Raw genomic sequence first — 19,721 nt, 5'->3', positions numbered from 1 at the left:
TCCAGAATGCGCCCGGACGCCGCCGCTCCGCCTTCGTTGGCACCTCGAACCACGCCCACAACCCGCCCAGTGACCTATGACGCCTCCGCTCCTCCATATACCCCCGCCTCCAGGCTATCGTAGGCCCTCTCTTATTGGCTGAGGGCCTCAAGCTCGGTGATTGGCCCAGCGGCGCCAGCTCCGGCTCCGCCCACTCACGTTCCCACCATGTGTCTCTCGGCCGGGTTTAGATGGGGCGGGTCGGCGAGTGACGCAGGCGGGCACTCCCGGGCGTGGGCCGAGGCTGGGGACTGCGGATCCCTTACACGCACCCTGTTCAGGGCCTGGAGTCAGCTGGCCAAGGTTGCTGTGACTGCAGCTAGTGACTTAGAGAACTGACAGCCTGCCTTCTGGATCACCATGGGCCACAAGGTTGTGGCCAGCTACCCACTCGGCCCGCCATTTACTGAGCACATTTTATAGGCCAGAGATCATGATGGTTTCTTAAACTGTCTTGTGTACGAACGTGATTTCATTCAACAAGCCCCAACGAGATTGCTACTTGACAGTTTTGCTCCTCGAATCACAAAACAAATAGGATTCCACCTAGAGTCTTCTGATTCCAAAGCTTCTGCTTTTCAGCTGGGAGCTTGTGGCTCACACCTGTTATCCTAGCTAATCGGGAGACTGAAATCTGAGGATCATGGTTCAAAGTCAGCCTGGGCAGGAGAAAGTCGGTGAGACTCATCTGCAATTAACCAGCAAAAACCCAAAAGTGGCGCTGTAGCTCAAGTGGCAGAGCTCTAGTCTTGAGTGGAAAAGCTATGCAAGAGTGCAAGGCCCCGAGTTTAACCCTCAGTATCAACAAATACACATACACTCGCTTGCATTTGCTGGGCAGAGGTGACTCACACCTGTAATCCTAGTTACTCAGGAGGCTGAGATCTGAGGATTGTTGTTCAAGGTCATCCAGACAGGAAAGTCCATGAGACCCTTATCTCCAATGAACTACCAAAAAGCCAGAAATGGAAATATGGCTCAAAGTAGTAAGCTGCTAACTTCAAGTACAAAAGCAGTTCCCAGACCCTGAGTTCAAATCCCAGGACTGCCATACACACAAACAAAGCTTGCATTTGTTTTTAACCCTCTCTGTGCATTAAGATCCTTAGCATATGCAAGTGGCAGTGTTTAAGGAAGACAAGAGTGTCCTTATTTACTAGTGCATCAAAAGATATGCAAGCTGGTATGAAATATGGAGGTAGGGATTGGTAATTATAAGGGTGAATTTGCTTTCCATCTGTGTTAGCAACTTAAAGGCACTTTGTGCAAAAGCCCTGGACTGAATTCCATGTGGACTGCAGAGACAAAGGGGGGGCACCGTATCCCACGCTTTCCTGAGGGAAACCCTCCCATTCTTCTGGAGTTGATTGACTGAATGTCCTTTCCAGCTGCAAAGTGTTGAGGATGGGCAGCAGCGTTGACCTTACTGAGTGGAAGACAATCTCTTTCAACTGGTCCAATGGTGATCCGTATTTACAACTCTTCCAGGACTTGGGAATGAGCAATGAAGGGATTTATAGTCAGCAAGTTAGAGGCATTAATTGACACCACTCTAAATCAAGTGTCATTGGCAAACCTAGGTGCTTCCTCTCCCTTCCTGGGTTGTGTACAAGCTGTTCCCTTAGCATGGATCACATGGCCTGCCCTACTCCCTTCCTAATTTCATGTTACTCTGTGTCATTGCTTAGTATAGATGTCAGCTTCTTACCATCTGGGCCTATCTCAATCTGCGCTCCTCTTAATCCCTAATGCATCATTGTTCATCTGCCCCATTAGATTATTAATTTGATATTAGGTAATCCCCTCAGTCCCCCTCCCTCAGCACTGGGGCCATGGCTTATTTATACTTGTATTTTCATGGTCCATTTCATGGTCCATAACACTGGAGGATTATTTGAATGAAAGGGACCAGAGTCTCTGATTGGCAGAGATTCTAAGTCCCTACACTCAGTCCCTACACCTGACTCGAAGCTTATTTATGAATAAGATGCTGAATGAATCAATGCCACCTCCCATTATTTTCTGTTGAAGCACTATAATTTCTCTTCTTCTCCCTCTTTTTGCGGTGCAAGATAGATACCTGCTAAGAAGCAAGTATGCTTTATCCTTGGGAAAGTGAGTTAACCTCTCTGTCCTTCACTTTTTTTTTTGCCAGTCCTGGGGCTTGAACTCAGGACCTGAGTGTTGTCTCTGAGCCTCTTTGTGCTCAAGGTGCAATAGCGCTCCACCACTTGAACAACAGCTTTTTCTGAGTAGTTTTTTGGAGATAAGAATCTCATGGACTTTTCTGCCCAGTCTGGCTTCAAACTGTAGTCTTAGAGCTCAGTCTCCTGAGTAGCTAGGATTATAGGTGTGAGCCAGCAGCACCCAGAGTCTTCACTTTCTTAATAGATACAGTAGAGATGATAAGAGTACCTTAAAAACTGTAAGTACTTATACTATGTAAGTGTCTGTTATTCTGAACAGTAGGATTTGATGTCAGAGTTTGCACTGTTGCATGTAATGCTTAAGACTTAATCTTACATGTAATTTGTGGTATCATGAGTGATTAAAAGACTTTACTCATTTTTTTTTGTCAGTAGCGGGGCTTGAACTCTGGGCTTGGGTGCTGTCCCTGTGCTCTTCAGCTCAAGGCAGGCACTCTACCGCTTGAGCCAAAGCGCCACTTCCGATTTTCTAATGGTTTATTTGAGATCAGAGTCTCATGGAGCTGGGTGCTGGTGGCTCATGCCTGTAATCCTAGCTACTCAGGAGGCTGAGATCTGAGGATCATGGTTCAAAGCCAGCTCAGACAGGAAAGTCTGTGAGATTCTGATCTCCAATAAACCACCAGAAAACCAGAAATGGTGCTGTGACTCAAGTGGTAGAGCTGAGGCCCAGAGTTCAAGCCCCATGACTGACAAAAAAAAAAAAAGAGTCTCATGGACTTTCCTGCCCAAGCTGGCTTTGAACCGAGATCCTTAGATCTTAGCCTCCTGAGTGGCTGGGATTACAGGTGTGAGCCACAGGCACCTGACTTTACTCATTTTTCATGTCCTCAAAATTACACCAACCATAAAGAACCAAGATAAGCAGTCAGTCTCCCCAAATCTCACCAGTCAGTTGTTTCCTGTCCTCAAGTTACCTTCTGGACTTGGTCCATCTGCATCTAAATGAACGGCTTTCATCAAAACTGAGGCCCCAGGCCATTCCTTTCTCAAGCCTCCTTATGCTGAGCACATTTCAATTGCTGTGTATTGTCTTTGTTCTGCCTGCTTTGAGTTTTATCACTAAACTGATAAAGATGAATTCATTCATTGAATGCCTATTGCTTAGGCATATTAACAGAGTAACATGTAGGGAGCAGGAAATGAATCTAGCACTAGATAGAATACTGCTGTGCAAAGTCCACTTTTGCGGTTTACCACAAGTCAAATACTGATTGTTAAAGAGTTAAAACAATCAGGTACTATAGTCTTATCTCCCTACCTCCTTCCTTTCCCCTCCCGTCTCCCATTTCCTTCCACAAAGTCCCACTGTGTAGCCCAAGCTGGCCAGGAATGTGATCCTCCTGTCTTACTTAGTCCTCAGGGTGCTGGGATTACAGGTATGAACCAGGGTGCTCAGCTTTTGCTTGTGCTATTTCTCTTTAGGAAAATCAGAACTGATGACTTCATCCCTGTTTATCTCCATATTTACAAGCACCTCTGAAAAGAGGTTGTCATGAGGAGTTCTACTACAGTAGAAGGAAAAAAAAATCACACTAGAGAGTGAAAGGCTCAAGAAAGGATTATGGATGAGACAAATTAGCCAGGAAGTGGGTGCTGACTCTCTTCTCTAAAGAAAACAGCTAAGTCTCATTTTGTCTTTATGTTGTTGTTATAAAAGTCCTGTAGGGAGACTGGATCAAATTTTCTGCACTGGCTTTGACTTGTGCATTGTAAGTATTTGATGAGTGATGGAAGGGTAGTACAACGCAGAGGCTCTTCCCAGCCAGGTTAAGCTACTCATGCCCTCTAGTGGCGAGACAGGGAAGGGGCAGCTCCAGTCCCGGGTACAGTCCTTCTGGAGGGTCCAGGTCGGCTTCCAAGACTACACCCAAAGCCTGCTATGGACAAGCATGTTTTTCTTTGGAACTATTCAGACTGAGAAGCTATAAAGCTTTCTGAAAGCATAGGCTGTATAATTCTCTGAGTTCCCTTTCTAGCTCCATCAGGATCCATTTAATTAAATACTTCCTTAAAATACAGAAGCTCTCTCTAACTTCTGTGGTCCTCCGTTTGCTCATTTGTAAAATGGGAGTGAGAATGAGAAGTACAGATGCAGATGGAATTGGAATAAGATTGACTTCAGAATCATGAAACAGACCTGTAAAAATCTGAGCATCTCACACATGACAAATATGTCTTTGTAGAGAGGAGGGGAAAGGTGGTTTTTCCTGTCATGACAATGGATCTGTCAGATTTCCTACTGTAAAAATATAAGATTTGGCTCCATTTGCCAAGTACACACAAGTCAATTCCAGGTATATCATTTGCTTACTGTGAAAGGTAAATAACAGGTGACTGTCTTCATCACTTTAGGTGCAAGATTTCTTGCCCCAAACATGAAAAGATATCCACAAAGGAAAATACTGATAAATTGCATTAGAATTAAGAACTTGTGACTTTGAAATTATGTAATCATTTAATCACAATCAAAAAAAAAAAAAAAAAAGAACCTCGGGGAAGGGAGGGAGGGAGGGGATGGTAGGGGGAAAACAAAAAAAAAAAAATTAAAAAAAAAAAAAAAGAATATTTTCTATAAAAATCATTAACAAGGTGAAAAATAAACTTCAGGCTGGTAGAAAATACTTGTAACACTAATAATTTCTTTTTTCTTTTTTTCCTGAGACTGAGGTTTGAACTTGGGACTTTGTACTCACTGGGTTTAGTTGTTCATGGCTAGTGTTCTACCTACCATTTGAGCCATGTCTCTAGTTCTGGCTTTCTGCTGATTTTTTGAGATGGGAGTTTCAAGGACTTTTCTGCTGGAGCTGAGTTTGAACCAAGAGCCTCAGATCTCAGCCTCCTGAATAGCTAGGATTATAGATGTGAGCCTGACTGGTACAACCACTTAAGAAAACTGACATATGTGCCAAATTTGAGAACCTAGTGCCTTATGAATAGTGAACCTTGTACCCTACACCCAACCAAATTTACTCCTACCCCATACTAATAGGCAGACATAGTTAGAAAGTTTAAAAGGTTGGTAGATTAATTAGAGCAGAGAGCCCCAGGAGAACTTCTTGTCATGGAATGCATTGATGCATTGATGCAGCTTGGTGAGCTGAGATCAGAAAGCAGAAAACGCATGATTGTTTCAAAAACTCAGTCCCAGAAAATAGAATATCCCTTCCCTAGTATTCCTAGTTCTGCACAATCTTAGCTAGGAGTAGAGGAGGGAATATAAGCAATGGACCTGACTCACAGCAAGTCAGCAGGTTTTATCTGATTGGTCAGTTGTCCTATGCCTCATCTGCATAGGGACAACCAATTAGAGTATATCCTAGGGTATTAAACACCCCTAGACTCAGAGAGAGAGGAGACTATTAGCAGAGAGGACACAGGAAGGACAGGGAGGGGGCAGCACCAGCCTTTCATTGACAGACTTCTGAATAAAATGTTTTGCATTTATCCCCTGTTGTCTGTGAACTTTGTTCATTGAATAGTAAAAGAAATCTGTACCAATATCTAACAGAACAGCAGAAGAAATCTATGCTCATGTGTACCAAAAGAGGAGCAGGAATGATCACAGGAGTATTAGTGAGATTTTTAAATCAGAAGCAACTCAAATGTCCATTCAAGTAGAGTAGATAAACAAATTAAGGTGTAACTAAGCAAAGGACTACTATACAACAGTAAAAATGAATAACCTAGGTGTGGGAAGTTGGCTCAGTGGTAGAGTGCTTGCCTCGCATGCATGAGGCCCTGGGTTCAATTCCTCAGCACCACATAAGCAGAAAAAGTCAGAAGTGGCACTGTGGCTCAAGTGGTAGGGCACCAACCTTGAGCTGAAGAGTTGAGAGACAGTGCCCAGGCCCAGAGTTCAGGCCCCATGACTGACAAAAAAAAAAAGAACAACCTATAGTTATGCATGGATGAGTCTAATGAAAGAGGTCAGACACACACACACACACACACACACACAATTTATAAATGCATATATCCATGATGTAAAGTTTATAACCACAAAATTAATGTGCAGTGTTCAGAACTAAAAAAGAAGAGGGGCTGGGAAGGTGGCTCAGTGGTAGAGCGCATGCCTTGCATGCCAGAGGCCCTTGGTTCGATTCCTCAGCACCACATAAGCAAAAAGAAAAAAGCCAGAAGTGGCGCTGTGGCTCAAGTGGTAGAGCGCTAGCCTTGAGCTGAAGAGCTGAGGGACAGCGCCCAGGCCCAGAGTTCAGGCCCCATGACCGGACCCAAAAAAAAAAAAAAAAAAAGAAGAAGCAATTCAAGCGCCTGTCAAATCCTGTAAACGTACCATATAATTGACCAATTTAGTGCATACAACTCAGCGGCATTAAGGGTGTTCAGTGTTGTGTGACCCTGGCCATTCTCCATTCCCAGAATGTTTTCATCACCCTACAGAGCAACTCCCTGTTCCTCCCTAGCCAAGCCCTGAAGCCAAGCCTCTGTCTCTATGAGTTTGCCAGGTCTAGGACACCCATCCAAATGGAATCATAAAATATTTGTCCTTTCGGGTCTGGTTCCTCCACTTAGCATGTAGCATGTGCCGGCACTTCATTCTTTCCGGGGCTGCGTAATTAAAGTCACGCATGAATCTCCTGTAGTACAATGGCAGTCTCTGAGGTTATAAAGTCCCTGACAGCTGCTGTGTCACAGCCCTTGTACCTAGGAAGCACGTGGCATATGGTAATGCTGGTGAAATCCAATGTGCTGCACTGTCAGGGGTGGAAACCACAACACATGCGGTCATGCACAGCACAGAGCACGTGAGAACATGCCTACTGCCCTCTCCCTTTTATCATTTGGGAGTGTACTTCTTCCAAAGTAATTTTAAAAAGAGGCTTACTCTCAAACAGTCTCCCCACAACAGCTTCCCCTTCTGTTTATCAGTGGCTTTGATGGCATGGGTGTGAGTCAACCGCTGGGTGCTGGTGGCTCAGGCCTGTAATCTCAGCTCCTGACGATGAGGGGGGGGCGGGGAGCTAGGATCTCAATTCGGTCTGTGAGACTCTTCTCTCCAACTAACCACCAAAAAAACAGAAGTTGAGCTGTGGCTCAAGTGGTAGAATGCCAGCCTTGAGTAGAAAAGCTCAGGGGCAGTGTTCAGGCCCTGAGTTTAAGCACTAGAACCAGCACACATGTGAACGTGCGCGCGCACACACACACACACACACACACACACACACACACACTCAAGATGAGTCAAGGTATTACTGTCCTATGCTGTCTAACTTTGGGTAAGTGCTTGATGATGAAGTGATCCTCTACTGCCCCTCCTTCTCCCCCCCCATCCCCCAGCTCTTCCTCCCTTCCTCCCTCCAGCTTGCAAATTGATTGAGATATAATTAGGAAATAAACATTTCATAAAGTATATAGTGTGGTTTTGATTTACGAGTATGTTGTGAAATGACTACCACAGTAACCCAATTAATGTACCCATCACCTCATCCAGTGACCTTTTTATTTGTGGTAGGAATTTTTAAGATCTACTCTCTTTGCAAATTACAAGCACACTATTATTCACTACAGTCCTCGTGCAATAGTCTTGCAAATTAAAGTCTCTCCCTATCTAAGTCTAGATTTGGTTCTATTCGACAGTGTTTGGGCTGGGCTCTGAAGAGGTAGTAGGTATTGCAGGTAGAAGGAACAGTATGTACAAAGGTTCTGGGGTGGAGTATTAAGGAACTAAAGTAAGAGTTAGAATGCTAAGTGAAATAAGCCTAAGGTCAGGCACCCTGTTTCCTGAAGTCTTCCCGTTCACCTGTCCTCAAGCGCTGGTGCGCCCTCATAGCAGCAAAATGGCTTCAGCAGATCCATTAACCCTATCAAACTCTCCTTTACAAGGGAAAAAAATCCAGGCTACTTCCTCTCGTCACTCATTGGCTTGAATTAAATACTTGTCTTTGCTTAGGATTACTGAAAGGATTTAGACCAATCACAAGCCATCCTGGGGGGGGGGGGTGCAGATAAATATAGTCAAAGCATATTTTCTGCAGGTATAGAAATGTCATGATGAAACTCTTTGTCATGGGCTTGAACGCTGGGCCTGGGTGCTGTCCCTGAGCTCTTCAGCTCAAGGCTAGTGCTCTACCACTTCTGGTTTTCTGGTGGTTCATTGGAGTCTCACAGACTTTCCTGCCCAGGCTGGCTTTGAACCAAGATACTCAGATCTCAGCCTCCTGAGTAGCTAGGATTACAGGCGTGAGCCACTGGCGCCCGGCTGAATGGCAGTTTTTTAAACAGAGTCCAGAAGAAAATCACAACTTTGCAAGCATCATTTTCTTTTCCACTAAGCTCCACTTTGGGAGAACACCCCAGTGAGCAAGAGCTGCTGAGCTGTAGTCCTGCCATACCCTTCACTAGGAACCTGAGGTTGGGGTGCTCTGGCTGGAGGCTGGTGAACTCCTGCTACAATGACCATTGGACTCTGGTTTCCTGAATCTTCTCTGATCTTGAAATTCCACAAGACAACCCAGTTGCCCTTAAATAACACCATGCCATATATTTAGACTAACATGATAGTTATTGTCTGCTGTATAACAAATCACCCGCAAGCACTAGGGACTTAAAACAAGGATTCATGGTTTTTCTGGCTGTCGCAGGCTGGCTGGCGTGTTGGTCCTGTTTGCCCAGTAGGGTGGTGGTTGGCCTCATCCATGTGAGCTCCTCACTGGCCGTTCCCCCCATACCCATCTTCTACTAGTCAGAACAAGGCACAGGTTTGGCCCTGACTCATGGATTCAACAGACCAGGGCTTTGCAGGAAGAAGTTCTAACCCAGCTAGCTCCTGGCAGACAGCAGGTCCTCCAAAGGAAGCTGTGGCTGTGGCCGGGGGTGTGGGGGGTATGGGGGGGTATGGGTAATCAGGTGGAAGGCCGAGACCTCTCCCTAGATCTCATGAGCCTCTCTGAGCTGTGTTCTCATCTGTAAGGTGGGGAAGGGGCCAGTGACAGCACTCAGCACTTGGTCTGAGACAGCTAGTACTAGGATGCAGCTTAATTGACCCCTGCAGGCAGCTGGGAGCCTGGAAAGGATGGCACGAGCTTTCCCATGGGGTCCCGGGATTCAACATGTGTACACGCACGCACATACACACATGATGTCTTGCTCAGGCTTTTATTAAATCACATCCAGCTCAGCCATCTGGCCATACCGACTTCATTAGAACGCAGGGGCAGGAGAGGCACCACTTGCCCCAGGTTTTTATAATAAGAACCAAAACTTCAAAAATTACCTCCTACAAGATAGGAGGTGAAAATGGTGGACATGAGGGACAGGGGAGTGAAAGACACCCTGAGACCAAAAGGGAGTGATTGGGGGTGCCATGGTCTGGATGCTGTGGCCCCTTGAAACGCATGTTAGGAGATCTCGCCCACAAGGAAGTGGAGCCTTTACGGGTGATTAGATGGGGGAGGGGGGGTTGGGGGAGAGACCTCACAATCAGAATTGGCTTGTGCTTCCATCAAATGATACAGAGAGGGCCAGATGTCCTGAACTTGAACGTGCAGCCTCAGGAACTTGGAGAAATCAACTTGGGTTGTTTCTCAGCCACCCAGCATGTGGGAGGGCTAAGCAGGGGACAGGCAGGTCCCCTGGGTGCAGCCGTAGGGGAGAAGGTATGTGATGATCCCTTTCTCAAGGGAGGCAGCTCAGGACCAGGGATGTGGGAGGGGGGGGCAATCAGTCGCCTAACCCCATAGTCCCACCTGAGGATGAAGGCTCTGGGGGAGACAACCGGGAGGGGTGAAAAGCAGCAACCTGGCTGGAGCCAGGAAGCTGTGCCAGGGACCAGGAGAGGGAGGCAAGTGTCACCTGTACCCCCTAAGGGACCAAGGAGCCAGGCAGGAAAATCTAGGCCCAAGGACTGGGAGATGCTCCACTGAGCACCCTACTTACCCTATAAAACACATGTGGTCCCCATGTGCTAAAACCGCAGATATGGGGTGCAGAGGGCGAGACTTTTTCTCTTAGCCTCCTTGGGCAGGGGAGACTGCGATCATGGCTATAAAGGTCCTGCCAGTCCCTTTCCCCCCTCAGCCTGCCCTCCAAGGGCTGCCTGCTTTTACAGGACCCTGGAGATATTGGGGTTTCCCAGGTCCTTTCCGCTGGCTGTGGTAGGGTCACCCCAACTCCCGAGTATCAAGAAGACTGCCCCTGAAGGCTGCATCCTGTCCCATCCTGTCCCTTTCCCTGGAGATGATGTGGAGGTAGGCCGGCCTAGGAGGGGAAGGAGGGACGCTACTGCCCTGGGGTGGGCTGCCATTGTTCTGACAGGACTGGGGGCCTCCTCTGGGGCCCCCAGACTCTGATCAGGTATCAGGTCTGTACGCTGATCATGCCCTATTGACCTGGGCCCACGGATTCCCGCCTGAGTTCATTCCCAGCGTCCCCGAACGAGCTCATACCCCCACGGTACTTTTCTCACCCTCTTTGGGGCTGGGGTCCTCTGGAGTCTTCTTCATCTCCCAGCCCCTGACCCAGGTGTAGGCAGAGGAGCCGCCCAGCACCATCAGATTGCTCGTCCACCACAAGAAGCTCTTGGTTTCCTCATAGTAAAGCACAGCCAGGACCGTCTGGGCACAGGCCTTGGCTGTGCCAGACACATTGTGGGTCAGGGGACTGGTGAACTTGATCTGCAGCCCTGTGACGTAGCCGATGGCGAAGCCAAACAAGCCGCTCAGTGTCATCATGCCCCAGAAGTGGGCGCTGCCCAGCTGGGCAAAGTCTCGGAGGGCCTGGAATTCCCCGAGGAGCAGCAGCAGGGGCAGGAAGAGCACGCAGGCGTTGACGTTGTTGTAGAAGGTCAGGCGCCAGATGCTGCCATCCACAGCCGGGAGCACCTTCTTGGTGTAGATGGCATTGAGTGAGACGCAGAGGCTGGCTAGCACGCCAAAGATGGTGCCCGTCAGGGACAGGGTGCCCTCGGCTCCCTCCTGGTCCACGCCGAGCCAGAAGCCTCCTGTAGCAGGAGAGATGTGGGAGAGGGAGAAGGAGTGAGAGGATGTGAGGGGGAGGGACACATCGATTGTCAGGCCGGTCCTGGGGCTTGAACTTGGGGCCCCGGTGCTATCTTTGAGCTTCTTTGCTCAAGGCCGGCGCTCCACCACTTGAGCCACAACTCTACTCCTGGCTTTTTTTGGTGCTTAATTGGAGATAAGAGTCTCACAGACTTTCCTGCCAGGGCTGGCTTTGAACCATGATCTGCATGATCTCAGCCTCCTGAATAGCTAGGATGACAGGCGTGAGCCACTGGCCCAGGCGGAGAGGGACAAATTTTTGATACCAAAGTTCACAGGTTGTGCAGCAGCTCTCTCCATGTCATTCTCTTTAACCACATCCCAGGTCTCAGTGGCCCTTTGCTCCCTGCAGGACACAGGGGCTGGGGAAGCAGCCCCAAGTAGGACCTCTATCCTCTACCCCCAGCCTCTATTCTAATAGGGGTGGGGTGGATGGGGCGGTAGGGACTGTTACCTTCTTTCATTACAACTGTAATCATTGTAATGAGGGCTGGAAAACAGACAGCTGTGCCTACCTGGGGCCCTGGGCAGTAACTGTGTTCTACAGGGTGAGTGCTGCTGTACGGTGATGGTGACATTGGCTAACCTTGGCTTTCCCTCCCTAGATATCATCCTGGAGCATTCAATGAGAATGGCTCCTGGCCTGAAGTGGCCTGAGACCTGGGACAGCCTAAGACTCTGCTCTTGGGTTGCCTCCTGCTCAGCATCTCTGTGGTTCCCCATGGCACAATGGCAAGTCTCCACTCCCTGGGCTCCACACGCTGGTGTCCTGTGCCTGTGTCAGCCTTGTACCTCTCCTGTGATGGCTGCCTGTCTCCTCATATCTCATCAGGCTCACTGTCTACACCAGAAAACTCTCCCCCTTTCCAGAATGTTCTACTGTCCCCTCAACACAGCCCTCCTCTCTATTCCTCTCCATTGCCACCACGTACCATTGACATGGAGTGCAGGGGCTGAGGGCCCTTCCCCCTGTCTAGACCTGTAACCCCGAAGCCTGGCCCAGAGGCCAGCAAGAGCTGAGCCACTTCTCTGTTTAACAAATGAACAGAGGTTGTGATGGAGGTGAGTGGAAGTATTAAAAGAGCTAAGGCTCAGGCATGGTGGCACGCATCTGTGATCGCAGCTGCTATGGGTGGCTGAATCAGGATGATCACTTGAACTCGGGAGCTCTGAGCTGGCCTGGGCCATATAGCAAGACCCTACCTCAGAATCAGGAGTCAAGACACTTTGCTGCACTGTGGACACTGGACACACAAAGGGATCTGCCTCTGTTTCTGCCTTGGAAGATGCCTCCACTCTACCAGTACTCACAGACCTGCTGCGCGTAGGGTAGAGGGCTGCACTACACCCACACCTGCTTAAGCAGAGACCCCTCCTACCCCAGACACCTGCTGGTTAACCTCTGAATGCAGAACCTCAGGATCAAGACCTCAAGGATCTAGATCCCAGAGGGAAGACAGGTCCCGGCCCCTCCCCCCACACACAGGAGGAAGAATGTGCAGTGATGGGCCAGGTCTGGGGTCGTGGAAACCCTGCCTCCTGGCCCTGCCCTGGCAGGCCACCATGGCTGGCGAAGGCACTGTCCCCTGATACTACCTCTCCATCAGCATCTTGGGTTACTCTGGGGACTTACTTCACATTTGCCTACAGGGAGGACACGTCACTGTTTTTCTGGCAGAGCTGGTGGGACTGAAGTGGGATCCTGGGGTACTTGAGAGGGAGGGTCTCAGTTCCCCATGAGGAGAAGGTATAGGTGGTGTGGGGTTCTGCGGGGAGGAGCTCCTTTCTTTCTCCACCCATCCTGGGCCTACACCAAGCAGCCCTAGATCCAACAACTGGTCAAGCAAGGAAAATATTTTCTAGGACAGATAGCGTGGATGGGCCCCAACCTCCCCATAACCAGGACACTCAGCTTGGGACTGCAACACCAGACAAGAGTATATAGGCCAAGTCAGACAAACTGTGGTATGGGCCAAAACCTGAGGAGGAGCAGAAAAAGAGCCCATTTCTAGGAGGCTGCCCCAGGGAACGAGGCCCAAACTCAGAGGCCCCCAACCCAGTGAGCAGACCAATAGGATGTGTGCAGTAGTGGAAGAGTTCAGTAACAGCCCATAGCCATATGTGGTTATCAGGCACCGAAAATGTGGTCAGAAGAAAAATTTAGTTTAAATACACCTGTATTAGCCTAGCTTTAACAGCCAATGTACAAAAACGGAACAGAATGGTTAGGCCCACAGGTCTGGGAGCCTGGCCCATCTGGGTTTGCATTCTAGCTTACCTACTTTCTAGCTGTGTGGCTCTGGCAACTAGTATAACCTCTCTAAGCCTCAGCTAGTTTGTAAGGAGATGATCATTAAATGCTACCACCCAGAGGATTTCTGGGTAAAGAAAGGAGATGCTAAGGTGGAATGATTAGCACAATGAGCTCCCTCCGCCCAATTCTTTTCTATCTTTTTTCTTCTTTTTGCCAGTCCTGCGGCTTGAACTCAGGGCCTGGGCATTGTCCCTGAACTTCTTTTGCTAGCACTCTACCACTTGAGCCACAGTGGAACTTCTGTTTTTTTCTGTATATGTGGTACTGAGGAATCAAACCTAGGGCTTCATGCTTGCTAGGCAAGCACTCTACCACTAAGCCACATTTCCAGCCCCCCAATTATTTTCTGATGATCAAGTCTGGGAAGAAGGTTAAGGCCTGTCAAAATATATGTGTTGAGGGTTGCCAGTGGCTCATGGCTATGATCCTAGCTACTCAGGAGACCGCAATATGGAGGATTGGGGTTTGAGGCCAGCTTGGGCAGAAAAGTTCACTAGACTCCATCTCCAAAATAAGCAGAAATCAGCAGGGCTGGGGTGTGTGTGACTCAAGTGCTTGAGTCTAGCAAGGGAGGCCCGGAGAGACCCTGAGTTCAGATCCCAATACTGCCCCAAAATACAAACAAACAAACAAAAAACCAACAGACCCCAAACAAAACCAAAAACGTGGGAGTTGTCCTCATCAAGGTCAGATAGTGATGGTATTTTTATTAAAAGATGCATTTGGCTCCACACAGCCAGACTGCATTCAGACTCCCATCTCTGCTAGTAATTAGATGTGTGATCCTGGACAAGTTATTTCCCCTCTCTGTGCCTCGTCTTCCCTTCTGTAACTTCTGGCTACTCTAGCCATCCGACCCTGTTCTAGGGTTAGCTGAGTTACTATGGTGAAGTGCTCAGATCTGCGTGCCTCTGTTGCTCTCGCTGTTGCCATTGCTAACTATGTTTGCCCTGGCTGGGTCCCTAATTTGGTTGGGTGAACAAAACCAAGTTATTGGCCAGCTGTCTCTGGGCCCTAGGTGGCTGGGACAGGTGAAGTTTAGAGATTTCTTGGAAGAGTTGTCTTGCAGGGGTCATCCCCAGGAGGCCCCCGTGGGCCACTTACCAATGATGACCCCACAGGCCAGCAGGGCATAGAATGACGTGGCCTGCTTTAGAAGCAGGTAGGAGAGCAGCACGTTGAAGACAGTGGTGAGTGAGCGGCCCACGTTGTAGAAGGCCACACCCACATGCTTGAGGCACAGGTTGTTGAAGGTGATCATGGCGATGAAGACCACCGAGAGGGGCAGGACGTTGCGGGCCACCCTGAGGTCCAGGTGCAGAGTCGGGAAGTCCAGAGTGCCGGGGCAGCAGGCGGCCAGAGTGCTGAGGCTCTTGCACAGCAACACGGTCACCAGGCACTGGTAGAAGGTGACGAAGATCGGGGTGTCCAGCCGCAGGGAGGGGCTGTCCAGCAAATACTTGTTGAGGAACACCATGGAGATGGACGTGAGCCAGTAGAGGGTCACCACCAGAGCGATCTGCAGAGCCCTCAACAGGAAGGGCTTCTCCCCGCTGCCCTCCGCCTGGTCCCCGGGGTCGGAGGCCCCAGTCAGCGCCATGTGTAGGATCCGGGACCGCTTCAGGGGGGCCCTGTTCATGGCGGCAGAAGGGAAGGGTCACCAGAATGCAGTCTCGGGGCGCAGGACGGCCAGCTGCTTCTCTCTGCCAGCCTTGCCCCGGGTGTCACACGGGAGGGGTGCAGCCCTAGGGGGTCCCCTTTCCTCTGGGATGGAGCTGGGGTTTGGGGTGCAGCCCTAGGGGGTCCCCCTTCCTCTGGGATGGGGGCGGTTACAAGGGAGGGGTCGCAGGGAGAGAGGTGAGGGAGGGGAAAGGAGAGAGGGGGTGCAGGCTCAGGGTGGACGAGGGGGGTCGCCAGGCGCCGGAGGAGGGCGGGCTGCGCGGCGATGGAACGAGGGGGGCCCCGGGCCTCGGCCCCGGGCGCGGGCTCCGCCTGGGCCCGGGAACCTCCGGACGTCCGCGCCCCGGGGGGCGGGGCCAGGCCTCACTTCCGGACACGCCCCCGCCCCGTCTTAAAGGGCCTGCGCGCCCGGCCTCGCGCTGCAAGTCGCAGCCCGGGCACAATCGCGGCCCGCCGCCGGGCTCCGGCTCTCCGACTCCGGTGCTCACGGAGGGTGATGGGGACCCTCGGCATCCTGGGGGGGTTTCCCTGGGTGCTAGGGCCTCGCCCTCTTCCTGGAGGGCGTCCGCCCTCACCGCCGGCTCCGCCGGCCTCTGCTCTGCACTGAGCTCGGTCCAGGTCCGCGTTCCGGAGCTCCCGGAACCCGGGGTGCGCTCGGGAAGGCCTGGGCACCCCCCTTCGCTCCCGGAGGACCCCTCCCCCCCGCCAGGCTCGTGTCCCTCCCCGAGCCCAGACCCCGCGTCCAGCCCTCGGACTCCCAGATCTCGTTTTCCAGACCCGGTTTTCGCCGCCTCCAGAGCCCTCCTCGGAGCCCGAGACCCCCGGCCGCGCTCCCCGAGGCCGCGCCGCCGCTGCCAGCCCGGAGTCCGTCCCGGGGCCGAGCTCCGCGCGCCTGTCCTGCCCGGGGGCCCTGCCCTGTTCCCCGAAAATACCGACCCCCCTGCGCCTGCTCGGCGTCCGCAGGATCCCGGCCCCGCGCCCGGACGCCGCCCCGCTGCACCTGCGGCGCCGCGCCCCGGGGACAGCTTCCTGCTCCCGCGCCCCGGGGCTCCCGAGGCCCGCCTGCCACGTCCTAGGGGCGGCGGGGACACTTATCCCGCGGATGGTGGGAGAAAGCCCCTTCCTCTTTCGAAGGCTGTCCCGGGCCGCCCCCCCCCCCCCCCCGCCAGCCTGCCTGGCGCTTCGGGGTTCAGTTACCGCCGCTGGCACGTCCCAGAACCCGGTTGCATCCCGGGTCGCTGGCTCCGATCTGCGCCTGGAGAAGGACGGGGCGGGGGGCGGGGGTACGGCCGCTCCCGGAGGTGGGTCCCCATCCCCAGGGGCCAGGCTGGGGGCTTGGGCCCCTGCCACGCGGGCTGACCCCTCTGGGGTCCCTGCCCAACGTTGGCAATCCTCCTCCCCACTTCTGCCGCCCGCGCCCCTGACCCCCACCCCCTTCTCCCACCTCACCTCTGTGGTCCGGGTTCTCTTCCTTGTGAAACTCGGAGCTGAATTAGACCACTGGGTTCTGGGTCTTCTTGCTCAGAACTCTAGCTTGTGTGGCCCAATGGAGGAACTGGCCTGTTTGTAATGTGTATCTCAGACACCATTTAGTACCGTTTGTCAAAAGACAAACTGACAGCAGGTCTAGCTGTAGTTCCGGTAGCTTTGGATTCGAGGATTGGAGGCAGCCTTCCCTACAAAGAGGATGGAGTTGTAGCCTAGCTCCGCAAGGGAGGAACAAGGAAACAGGAAGAAGGGTTCAGGTAAGAGTGATCTACTCTTGCCGACCCGGAATCTCCTGTTTGCAAGAAAATCGAAGGTTTGGGGATCCTTCTGCTTCCTTAAACTTTGAATTTGATTATGGTAATTTTATGACTCCTTGGCCTGTGCTGTGACTGACTCTCCCTGAGCAAAGGAAGCAGGGGATTTTATTTATTTATATCTGATAGACTTCTTATGCCATGAAAAGATAGTCGCTGGCTGGGAAGGTGGCTCAGTGGTAGAGTTCTTGCCTTGCATGCATGAGGCCCTGGGTTCGATTCCTTAGCACCACATAAACAGAAAAAGCTGGAAGTGGTGCTGTGGCTCAAGTGGTAGAGCACTAGCCTTGAGGTTAAGAGGTCAGGGACACCGCTCAGGCCCAGCGATCAGGCCCCACAACCGACAAAAAAAAAAGAAAAGAAAAGATAGTGGTACTCTCATGCACAATGGATCCAGACTATGTTCGAAGATGGTGGAGAGAAAATTCTAGGGGAAAGTTTAGCCGTGTGTTTGTGTGTTTGTGTGTGTGTGTGTGTGTGTGTAAGAGAGACAGACAGACTGAGACAGACAGAGACAATACTGCGGCTTGAGCTCAGGGCCTGAGCACTGTTGCTTAGGTTTTTGGTTCCAAGTTGATGCTCTGTCACCTTGAGCCACACCTCCACTTCTGGAGGAAGTTGGAAATAGATTTTCTGCCTGAGCTAGCTTCCAACTGCCACCCTCATATCTCAGACTCCAGGGTAGCTATGATTACAGGTGTGAGCCTCCAGTGCCCAGTGATAGAAATAATTTAGAAATAGTCCTATAGTCACCATTTTGGTGACAATCCTTTCCTGTTTTTTCACCATTACTATTGCTTTCTTTGGAGTGAGTGGTTGGACCTGGCATATGGTAACCCAGAATTCCATGCTTCAGGCCTACAACCTCAAATATAAACGACCGAGATAAGAAAAAAGGACCAATAAATGGCACAAGATAAGCAAAATGTTGAAGTTGGGCACAGGTCATGGGAGTTCATTGTAAGAGTTTTCTTACTTTGGTGTATGAATATTTTCACAATTGAAAGAATCTACATAAGGTACCTGAACACTCACATGCTAACCCCACAAGCCATCCTCAGGGCCAAACTCCTTGATGGGCTATGGGGAAGTGGGAGAGCTTAGGGGGCCCCTCTCCTGGCCCTGGCTCTGGGATGCTGGAGGGATGCTCCTCCTCCTCCAGGGGCGGGACTTCCTGCTTCCTCTTGACAGACTACATCCCCTCCATCTGGAAGCTGCCATCTGCTCATCATAGGGAAAAGAAAGACTAACAGCATCTGCTAGTCTATTGAACCCTACTTGGAGAATCTTCACATTTGGAAGATGGTGATATATTGTTTGTCAAGAGACATGCTTGCTAACCCTCATCCCTTTCATTCTAGTCCTGATAGTCCATCAAAACAAATACGTTTAATGATAAACAGGGAAGCCTTGGCTCTGAGAGACCCTGGTTGATTATCTGAAAGGCACATTAAAGGAATTAAGTAGTCTACTGCTGGGTGCTGATGGTTTACATCTGTAATTGTAGCTACTCAGAAGGCTAAGATCTGGGAATTACAGTCTGGGCAGAAAAGTCTATAAAGACTTCTGTCTCTAACTACTAAAAACTGGAAGTGGAGCCATGGCTCAAGTGGTAGAGTGCCAGTGATGAGCAAAAAAGCTTAGGGACAGCACTCAGGCTCTGAATTTGAACCCTAGTCCTGGCACTGGTGCATACCCACGCACCCACCCATACTATCCCAGCCCCCACCCCAAGTTATCTACTGATTATGCTGCCCCCTTGGTCCTGAGGGAAGAGAAATAAACTTGACAGAGCATCCTGGGAGAGTCAGTTCTGGATGTGTGGAACATCCTTCTCCACCAGCCTCTGCACTAAGCATGTCTCCATCTCGGTTCTCCCTTTACACTGAACATGAAGTTCTACCATTAGCATCACTCCCTTGGACTGAGATTGTAAAAGGCCAGCTCAGCAAATTCCCCAGATTTAATCCTTCTTACTGCATAAGAGAGGGATCAGGAAATGGGGTTCAGAGGTCCAAAGACTTGGGAGTCTTTGTACTTTGTACAAACTCTTTGCATTTGAATTCGTCTTTAGACATGTGAATTGCTTAAACTATTCTTAGAGGGTGAGGTTAAGGGTGAAGCATTTGCCAAGAGTAATTAAGCCGGCATGTGGATGTGGTAAGAGGTTGAACAAAAGGTGTGACTGGAGAAGCAGGAAGCAAATGTGGTGGCCTTCATGGGTGTAACCTTGACTGAGAGAGCTCATGATGTTAGCTGGTGACCATTTCTGCCATATGCTGTGAACAGATCAAAGGTAGAGAGAGGACCATGGGTCTAAACCTGCAGGGCCCTGGAGCTCCTGGGGACAGGCAGAGATTAACTGTCCCACCTGATTTTTACCTTGTGTGGCAGACACTGCCAACTGCCTCCCCAAATCCTCTCTCCTACTCATTCCAAATCATCAGATTGTTCCAAGTGCCATAGGTGTTCAGCTGGAGCCTCTCCTGTGCATAGATGAGCCTCAGAGTTCAGAGCATGTTAGAAGAAGGTTTTGTGGCTCAGTTTTTCTCCTAAGGTTTTCTCCTCACTGTAACAAGTCTCTGGCAGAAACAAGAGAGGAAGAATATACTTTAGTTCTCATTTCATCATTTTAGGTTTTCTTATGGAAGGGTCAGCA

General features: G+C 50.5%; 1 protein-coding gene across 1 annotated transcript; it reads right to left on the bottom strand.

Moving 5' to 3' along the window:
* Window positions 1-9,351: 9,351 nt before the first annotated feature.
* Slc35c1 (solute carrier family 35 member C1) lies at window positions 9,352-15,566 on the bottom strand. The gene is made up of 2 exons (XM_042676549.1): window positions 14,685-15,566; window positions 9,352-11,208 (listed from the first exon to the last, which is right to left on the bottom strand). Exons 1-2 carry the CDS (start codon window positions 15,217-15,219, stop codon window positions 10,649-10,651), a joined length of 1,095 nt encoding a protein of 364 aa, XP_042532483.1. The 5' UTR covers window positions 15,220-15,566; the 3' UTR covers window positions 9,352-10,648.
* Window positions 15,567-19,721: the final 4,155 nt, after the last annotated feature.

Source organism: Dipodomys spectabilis, unplaced genomic scaffold, assembly GCF_019054845.1.
Source record: "Dipodomys spectabilis isolate Male_0828 unplaced genomic scaffold, ASM1905484v1 ptg000030l, whole genome shotgun sequence".
NCBI classification, from domain to species: Eukaryota; Metazoa; Chordata; class Mammalia; order Rodentia; family Heteromyidae; genus Dipodomys; species Dipodomys spectabilis.
This window is presented reverse-complemented; position numbering and strand designations above follow the sequence as displayed.

What these genes read in the sequence shown, in the direction of transcription:
- Slc35c1 (XM_042676549.1), bottom strand. Translation starts at nt 15,219, where the DNA reads ATGAACAGGGCCCCCCTGAAGCGGTCCCGGATCCTACACATGGCGCTG. An exon ending in GGCCTGTGGGGTCATCATTG is followed by an intron (nt 11,209 to 14,684) that starts GTAAGTGGCCCA and finishes CTCCTGCTACAG; the next exon opens with GAGGCTTCTGGCTCGGCGTG.